Consider the following 9,466-nt stretch of genomic DNA (forward strand, 5'->3'; position numbering starts at 1 on the left):
GTAGACCTTTATGCCATACTCTATCAAAGGCCTTTGATATGTCAAGAGCAACTGCCCTAGAAAGTAAGCCTTTGTCGAGAGATTCGCTAAACCTATGAGATAACTGTTAGCACACCTGCTGTAGATTTAGCAGAACGGAAACCATAGTACATGTCACTGAGGGGGTTATTTTTGCTGAAGTGGTTGACTACTTCTCTATTTAATACAAATTCTAGCAACTTACTCATGACACACAGGAGACTTATTGGTCTGTACCAAAAGGCAGATGACTGATTACCGGAACTATTAATTACGGTGCATACTGATGAAGTTTTCCTAGGGTGTTGGGAAGCATTTCTCCTTAAGACAATACTTAAACAGCTTTGTAAGTATGGGAGCTAGTTCTGGTTGAAGCTTTTTGTGCATTATAATAGGAATGCAGTCAGGGCCAGTTGCTTTACTGAAATCGTGGATTTTGATTAGCTTGGCAACATCATGCACAGATATTTGTATGTCACATAGTGGGTTTTCAGACACAGGAGGAAATACGGGAGGTGGCAGCCCTGATCGCATAGGGTAGAATTCTATGTCATAAATAAGTTGTTGAGATCTGTAATAAATCAACCACCTCCACAGAAACAATCTATTTAGTGACAAACATTATGTATTTCGTCCAGCAAGATCAACATCTTATGTACTGACTGATATCACACAGGATCAATGAATCTATCGATGAGCACTTCATATCTAGGGGATAGCTCTTCATATATTAAAAATTTTAATAGAGCTTGGCACAAAAGTTTGCTTTAGAAACAGTTTAGCTATAGAATATCTGAAAATATCCTCGACTATCACATCTTTTTTTTCTGATAGGCCTATTTAAATAGTAATTGATAGACAGGAGGTTTAATTTTGTAATATCAATGTCACCATATCTCAAGAATATATTCTGGGCTCAACCATTTTCCTAGTTTTCATAAATGACCTTCAGAATAAAATTCTGAGACTCTCTCCAAACTTGGAACACATGGTGCAATGAATTAAAATGTGGTTTGTTACTTTTTACACCAAGTTTCTCTAGTTTCACCACAAACACTCGGATCCTTATTTTTTCCCAGTTGAAATGAATGGCTTTCTTCTTAAGGAAGCTCTCACCCCTACTTTCTTTATAAGCTTCTCGGACAGACTCACTCCAGACTTGAAATGGACGAACATCAAATTTGTTGCTCTAGTTGCTGGAAAAAAAATGTGAGGATTTTTCTACTACCCCAGAAAGTATTGATGATTGTGTACTATTCTTGTATCTATAGAGATATTGCTCAGAGCATTATTCTCTTAACAGAGTATAAAGTTACCTTTGTAATCTGACAGGTGATTACCGCTTCATCAATACATCCTCTTTCATACAAAAGAGATGTTGCTAGCATATCCATTTTATTGTCGTGTTCATGATAGATGCGCAACTGAGCACTTATCCCTGACCGTCCCTCAAAACATTTACAGCTACAACCACAGTCAAAAACAGATACTTATTAAACTGGCCTCTTAGAAAATTAAGTACTCTTCAATCCTCTTCTGCCCATTCCATACATGTGTTTCAATAGTTTTGAGACAGCGATCATCGTCCAACGAAAGATCTTTCTTGGATTTATTCTTGAATGGCTACCAGGTCTTTATAAACGCTGATCCATTTCTATCAAAGTATCTAATCCTAATTTTTTTCAATCTCTCCTTGCATAAATTTTTGTTTACTTTTTTTTCACTCCAAAGAATTCATATTGCCACTTGAACATAAGGGGCTATTATTTGGGATCATGTCTAAGAGGGAATTGTGGAGCGTTGAGTAGGGAGATGTCTGTTCACATTACATTTAATATTCTGCAGGCTAATACAATCAGGGAAGCAGGAAACAGGGAGGGAATTCCAAAAGTTAGCTATCGAAGAGAAGAAACTAGTAGAGTAGAAGACTTTCTGGCACATAGGGACATCAACAGCGAAGAAGCGAGGTTTGTCGAGAGTATTTACATCAAGGGGCACAAGTGCTACGAGTTCAGAGCACATTCCATTAAAGTATTTATATAGGTACAGCAATGTAACATTACAGCGATGGAACAGGGATTGGAGTTTGACTGATATTACATATTGCAGGACCTATTAGATTTGAGACTCTTTTTGGGCTGTCCAGATGTGGCAACAATACTCCATGCATGGGCAAGTGATGGCTTTATAGAGGTGTAGGATATTCAAGGGAGTTAGTTTCAGGATGGTAGAGGGAGCCCACCTTCTTTGCAGCAGCTTTGACAATGTCATTAATGTATTTTTTTCACTTCATGTTGCTTGTGAATATTAAGCCGAGGTGTTTGAACGAGGGTGTAGGGGACTAAAAATTAGAGGACACCGGGGAGGAGTAATCTGCCCCTGCTCTAGGGCTGGTTGGTTTTTCCCTTTGGTCACGGGCAGACGTGTTGCCTTTTCCCTCTCAAGAAGAGGAGGACCTTCGTTCCACCACGAGGTGAGCTCTGAGAACTTTTTCCACCAGTCGGTGAGTCTTATCGAACTGTCGCTATTTTATTGTGTTTTATTGTTGTTTAAATCTTTGTAAGTGCATAATAAATGTGTAAACGTAATTGGGTAATTGTGTTTATTCATATATTTTTTGTTTAGTTAAAACTAACAAGGGGTTCTCAGGTAGAGAGTTATTTATCATTACAATCTTTTGTTAAATAGGTTTTTGTAATTGTTAAAAGAAAGAAGCTGAATCTTTGTAACATTAAATGTTACCATCCATTTATGTCCCCATTCCACAACAGACGGAAGGTCGTTTTCTTAGGTTTCTGCCATTGACTAATTTTTGTGTGCCTTCTAATCTCAATATTACATTCAAATTCCGTATATAAAAACTGGAGCAATTCCTGAGAGAACTATTCTATAATAAGGTCTGATTGTGGCATTATATACCTTTAACACAATGTTCGATTCCTTGAAATGATAGTTCTAACCGTCCATCCAATTATTCCATTTTAATTATTGACAATTCTGTTAATCAAGTTAAATATGATGAGATGGAAAAAAAAAAGCATAGAAATGGCATTGTGGTTACTACAAATCTCGATGCTCTGCTATGAAAAACTAAACTCCAAAACTCAACACTGTACTGTTAAAACTCAACTCTAAACACGATGCATTGCTGACAACACTTGCCACTCTGATATGCAAATCAAAAATCGACCCAGTCTCTGAAAAATCAGGTTTTTATATCCACCCGGAAGCATCTCATTTGCATGTTAGGTGACAATATCGAAACCATACAAAGAGAAAAGGCGGCCATTTTTTTTCTTTTTCATTCTTTTTGTCTGCACAAAACTCTATAGACTGCACACACACAAACAGGTTTGTACTATTTTTTTAAACGTTTAATTACAAAAGAGAAACTTATTTTACCTTTGGTAGTATTTTAGATGACAGGCATTTATATTGGAGAATATTTTTTTACCTGAATTTCTGCTTCTCTTGTGATCTGATAAAGATAATATATCCAAACAAATCATTTTTAATAATAATGGATGCTTTTGCACTGTATATAAGCATCACATATGAAGGTAAAGAATTTCTTTCATGAATAATCAAATACAAGACTTCTAATAAATTGTATCTTAACACATAATTTTCAGTTCAGTAACAAACATTACTTACAGACCAGAGGTACCTACACGGACACTAAAATGGCACTCAGCTATGCAGATATATTTATGAATATGTTAGACTAAATTACTAACTATCCTCTAAAATTAATTCAAGTGTAGATATAGATTTTTATATTGATATAGATTAGATATCTATATTGACACATTCACAAAACAACTTACGAACTTTCACCAATATGTTGATAATTATCACCACACAATAAAATATTTTATCACCTGAATTTCTGTTTCTCTTGTATTCTGATAAATATAACCGATTCTTCTTTGACTGGCAGCCTTTTGTTACCTGTGCGTCTTTCTCCTCAAAATGTCTGGCCTGAAATTGTGAAATATCAAAAACTTTTAATCTGGATAGACGTATGCGAAGAAAAAGCTGAGGCAGTCATTTTACATTGAGTTCCTGCCGTTTATGATAAATTATTAAGTCAGTTTAATAACATTTCATTGTTATAAACAAAACGAAATGGGTTGATAAGCTAATACTTATGGAATAAATGTCAAGATTTTGGATAAGTTCGGACCATCCTTGCTATTTATCAGAAATGGTCCGTCTCTTGGCCTCTCCTAGCGCAGGAGTAAATCAGTGCATATGTAGAAGAGTAAATTTGTGGTAGGCGTGATAAAACAGCAAAACAGAGAAAGAAGAGGGAAGAACTAAATTAAACAGAAAGACGGCGTGGAGGTGGGGAAGAAAAGAGGGTAAAAGGCTGGAAAAGAAGGGAAAAAGGAAAGTACAGGATAATAGAGAGAGAGGACGAGAATTGGGGGATAAGAGAGGGCGCGAAAAATGGGAAAGTATTGGGGCTAGAAATGGGAGAGTATAAGGGGCGAGAAATGGGGGATAAGATAGGGGGCGAGAATTGGTGGATAAGAGAGCAGGCGAGAAATAAGGGATAAGAAAGGGGGCGAGAATTTGGGGATAAGAAAGGGGGCGAGAATTGGGGGATAAGAGAGGGGGACGAGAAATGGGGGATAAGAGAGGGGGACGAGAAATGGGGGATAAGAGAGGGGGACGAGAAATGGGGGATAAGAGAGGGGGACGAGAAATGGGGGATAAGAGAGGGGGCGAGAAATGGGGGATAAGAGAGGGGGCGAGAAATGGGGGATAAGAGAGGGGGCGAGAAATGGGGGATAAGAGAGGGGGCGAGAAATGGGGGATAAGACAGGGGGCGAGAAATGGGGGATAAGACAGGGGGCGAGAAATGGGGGATAAGACAGGGGGCGAGAATCGGGGGATAAGACAGGGGGCGAGAATCGGGGGATAAGACAGGGGGCGAGAATCGGGGGATAAGACAGTGGGCGAGAATCGAGGGATAAGAAAGAGGGGGAGAATCGGGGGATAAGATAGGGGGCAAGAATCGGGTGATAAGAAAGGGGGCAAGAATTGGGTGATAAGAAAGGGGGCAAGAATTGGGGGATAAGAAAGGGGGCGAGAAATTGGGGGATAAGAGAGGGGACGAGAAATGGGGGGATAAGAGAGGGGACGAGAAATGGGGGATAAGAGAGGGGACGAGAAATGGGGGATAAGAGAGGGGACGAGAAATGGGGGATAAGAGAGGGGACGAGAAATGGGGGATAAGAGAGGAGACGAGAAATGGGGGATAAGAGAGGGGACGAGAAATGGGGGATAAGAGAGGGGACGAGAAATGGGGGATAAGAGAGGGGACGAGAAATGGGGGCTAAGAGAGGGGACGAGAAATGGGGGGATAAGAGAGGGGACGAGAAATGGGGGGATAAGAGAGGGGACGAGAAATGGGGGGATAAGAGAGGGGACGAGAAATGGGGGATAAGAGAGGGGACGAGAAATGGGGGATAAGAGAGGGGACGAGAAATGGGGGGAATAAGAGAGGGGACGAGAAATGGGGGGATAAGAGAGGGGACGAGAAATGGGGGGGTAAGAGAGGGGACGAGAAATGGGGGATAAGAGAGGGGGCGAGTAATGCGGGATAAGAGAGGGGGCGAGAAATGGGGGATAAGAGAGTGGGGCGAGAAATGGGGGATAAGAGGGGGGGCGAGAAATGGGGGATAAGAGGGGGGCGAGAATTTGGGGAGTATAGGGGGCGAGAAATTGGGGGATAAGAGAGGGGGCGAGAAATGGGGGGATAAGAGAGGGGGCGAGAAATGGGGGGATAAGAGAGGGGGCGAGAAATGAGGGATTATATATATATGGGGGCGAGAATTGGGGGATAATATAGGGGGCGATAAATGGGGGAGTAAATGAGGGAGCGATAAATGGGGGAGTAAATGAGGGAGCGAGAATTGGGGGATAAGAGAGGGGGCGAGAATTGGGGGATAAGAGAGGGGGCGAGAAATGGGGGGATAAGAGAGGGGATAATATAGGGGGCGATAAATGGGGGAGTATAGGGGGCAATAATTGGGGGATAAGAGAGGGAGCGAGAATTGGAGGATAAGAGAGGGGCGAGAAATGGGGGAGTATAGGAGCGAGAAATGGGGGAGTATAGGGGGCGAGAAATGGGGGAGTATAGGGGGCGAGAAATGGGGGAGTATAGGGGGCGAGAAATGGGGGAGTATAGGGGGCGAGAAATGGGGGAGTATAGGGGGCGAGAAATGGGGGATAAGAGAGGAGGCGAGAAATGGGGGATAAGAGAGGGCGAGTAATGCGGGATAAGAGAGGGGGCAAGAATTGGGTGATAAGAAAGGGGGCAAGAATTGGGGGATAAGAAAGGGGGCGAGAAATGGGGGATAAGAGAGGGGGCGAGAAATGGGGGATAAGACAGGGGGCGAGAAATGGGGGATAAGACAGGGGGCGAGAAATGGGGGATAAGACAGGGGGCGAGAATCGGGGGATAAGACAGGGGGCGAGAATCGGGGGATAAGACAGGGGGCGAGAATCGGGGGATAAGACAGGGGGCGAGAATCGGGGGATAAGACAGTGGGCGAGAATCGAGGGATAAGAAAGAGGGGGAGAATCGGGGGATAAGATAGGGGGCAAGAATCGGGTGATAAGAAAGGGGGCAAGAATTGGGTGATAAGAAAGGGGGCAAGAATTGGGGGATAAGAAAGGGGGCGAGAAATTGGGGGATAAGAGAGGGGACGAGAAATGGGGGGATAAGAGAGGGGACGAGAAATGGGGGATAAGAGAGGGGACGAGAAATGGGGGATAAGAGAGGGGACGAGAAATGGGGGATAAGAGAGGGGACGAGAAATGGGGGATAAGAGAGGAGACGAGAAATGGGGGATAAGAGAGGGGACGAGAAATGGGGGATAAGAGAGGGGACGAGAAATGGGGGCTAAGAGAGGGGACGAGAAATGGGGGGATAAGAGAGGGGACGAGAAATGGGGGGATAAGAGAGGGGACGAGAAATGGGGGGATAAGAGAGGGGACGAGAAATGGGGGATAAGAGAGGGGACGAGAAATGGGGGGAATAAGAGAGGGGACGAGAAATGGGGGGATAAGAGAGGGGACGAGAAATGGGGGGGTAAGAGAGGGGACGAGAAATGGGGGATAAGAGAGGGGACGAGAAATGGGGGATAAGAGAGGGGGCGAGAAATGGGGGATAAGAGAGTGGGGCGAGAAATGGGGGATAAGAGGGGGGGCGAGAAATGGGGGATAAGAGGTGGGCGAGAATTTGGGGAGTATAGGGGGCGAGAAATTGGGGGATAAGAGAGGGGGCGAGAAATGGGGGGATAAGAGAGGGGCGAGAAATGGGGGGATAAGAGAGGGGGCGAGAAATGAGGGATTATATATATATGGGGGCGAGAATTGGGGGATAATATAGGGGGCGATAAATGGGGGAGTAAATGAGGGAGCGATAAATGGGGGAGTAAATGAGGGAGCGAGAATTGGGGGATAAGAGAGGGGGCGAGAATTGGGGGATAAGAGAGGGGGCGAGAAATGGGGGGATAAGAGAGGGGATAATATAGGGGGCGATAAATGGGGGAGTATAGGGGGCAATAATTGGGGGATAAGAGAGGGAGCGAGAATTGGAGGATAAGAGAGGGGCGAGAAATGGGGGAGTATAGGAGCGAGAAATGGGGGAGTATAGGGGGCGAGAAATGGGGGAGTATAGGGGGCGAGAAATGGGGGAGTATAGGGGGCGAGAAATGGGGGATAAGAGAGGAGGCGAGAAATGGGGGATAAGAGAGGGGACGAGAAATGGGGGATAAGAGAAGGGACGAGAAATGGGGGATAAGAGAAGGGACGAGAAATGGGGGATAAGAGAGGGGACGAGAAATGGGGGGATAAGAGAGGGGACGAGAAATGGGGGGATAAGAGAGGGGACGAGAAATGGGGGGATAAGAGAGGGGACGAGAAATGGGGGGATAAGAGAGGGGACGAGAAATGGGGGATAAGAGAGGGGGCGAGAAATGGGGTGATAAGAAAGGGGGCAAGTAATGGGGGATAAGAAAGGGGGCAAGAAATGGGGGATAAGAGAGGTGGCGAGAAATGGGGGATAAGAGAGGGGGCGAGTAATGCGGGATATGAGAGGGGGCGAGAAATGGGGGGATAAGAGAGGGGACGAGAAATGGGGGGATAAGAGAGGGGACGAGAAATGGGGGGATAAGAGAGGGGACGAGAAATGGGGGGATAAGAGAGGGGGCGAGAAATGGGGGATAAGAGAGGGGGCGAGAAATGGGGGATAAGAAAGGGGGCGAGAAATGGGGGATAAGAGAGGGGGCGAGAATCGGGGGATAAGAGAGGGGGCGATAATCGGGGGATAAGAAAGGGGCGAGAAATGGGGGAGTATTGGGGGCGAGAAATGAGGGAGTATAGGGGGCAAGAATTGGGTGATTAGAAAGGGGGCAAGAATTGGGAGATAAGAAAGGGACCAAGAATAGGTGGATAAGAAAGGGAGCAAGAATTGGGGGATAAGAAAGGGGGCAAGAATTGGGGGATAAGAAAGGGGGCAAGAATTGGGGGATAAGAAAGGGGGCAAGAATTGGGGGATAAGAAAGGGGGCAAGAAATGGAGGATAAGATGAAATATTTTTTCTTTTCGTTATTTTCAACTTTTTTAGCAGATTATTATCGAGTAAATACTAATATACCAGATTATTTTTAAAAATGCAAGCAATTCAATATTAAATGTTGTAGGGGGTGCCCAGTTTCTAATAGAATGTTTTAGTATATATATATATATTTGGTAAAACTGGTAATTAGTAAAAACTTGAAGAGAGTGCTTAATACTATTGCAGAGCAAATACGAGTTTTATTTTTTATTACCGTTTTATCTGTTTGGCTACATATGTTTCAGATGTTGGCCCATGTTCACGATCCAACAGCCTCGTCAGGCCTAGCAGAAGTCAGACTTCTGCGAGGCCCGGGGAAGCTGTTGGATCGTAAACATGGTCCAACATCTAAAACATATGTAGCCAAACAGATAAAACGGTAATATATATATATATATATATATATATATATATATATATATATATAACAATTTAAATATAAATATATATATATATATATATATATATATAACAATTTTTCGCTTTTGCTCATTTGGTTTCGTAGATTTTTAATTGAAAGTACAAATTATTTGGCAAAGATCATCCCCCCAATCTTAACAATGGCTTCTTATATCAAAACGTTAGCTGAAAACGGAGCTGTTGAATTTTTAATAGGGAAGGAAGAAACATTTTGACTGTCTTACTAAGTTATCTTTTTTTCAAGTTAAATTAATCAATTATTAAATCTTGTTTTTCGTTTTATTAGTAGAGATTCAATACTTAACTTAGTTGCCACTTTATAAAAACACAATATTTACTCAATCTTAAAGAATTTCCCCTCTATTAAAAAATAAACAGCAGTACTGGTTTTAG

The 9,466-nt window shown here is 43.3% G+C and overlaps 1 protein-coding gene across 1 annotated transcript; it reads right to left on the reverse strand.

The window, feature by feature from the left end:
- Positions 1-5,362: 5,362 nt before the first annotated feature.
- LOC145292815 (uncharacterized) lies at positions 5,363-7,024 on the reverse strand (the record flags this gene model as incomplete). The annotated part of the gene is made up of 2 exons (XM_080138856.1): positions 5,363-5,445; positions 6,949-7,024. Coding segments are annotated over 2 exons (159 nt in total), but the record flags the coding sequence as incomplete, so codon positions are not given.
- Positions 7,025-9,466: the final 2,442 nt, after the last annotated feature.

This window comes from Euprymna scolopes, chromosome 14, assembly GCF_053919585.1.
Source record: "Euprymna scolopes isolate OS-2025 chromosome 14, ASM5391958v1, whole genome shotgun sequence".
In the NCBI taxonomy this organism is placed as follows: Eukaryota; Metazoa; Mollusca; class Cephalopoda; order Sepiida; family Sepiolidae; genus Euprymna; species Euprymna scolopes.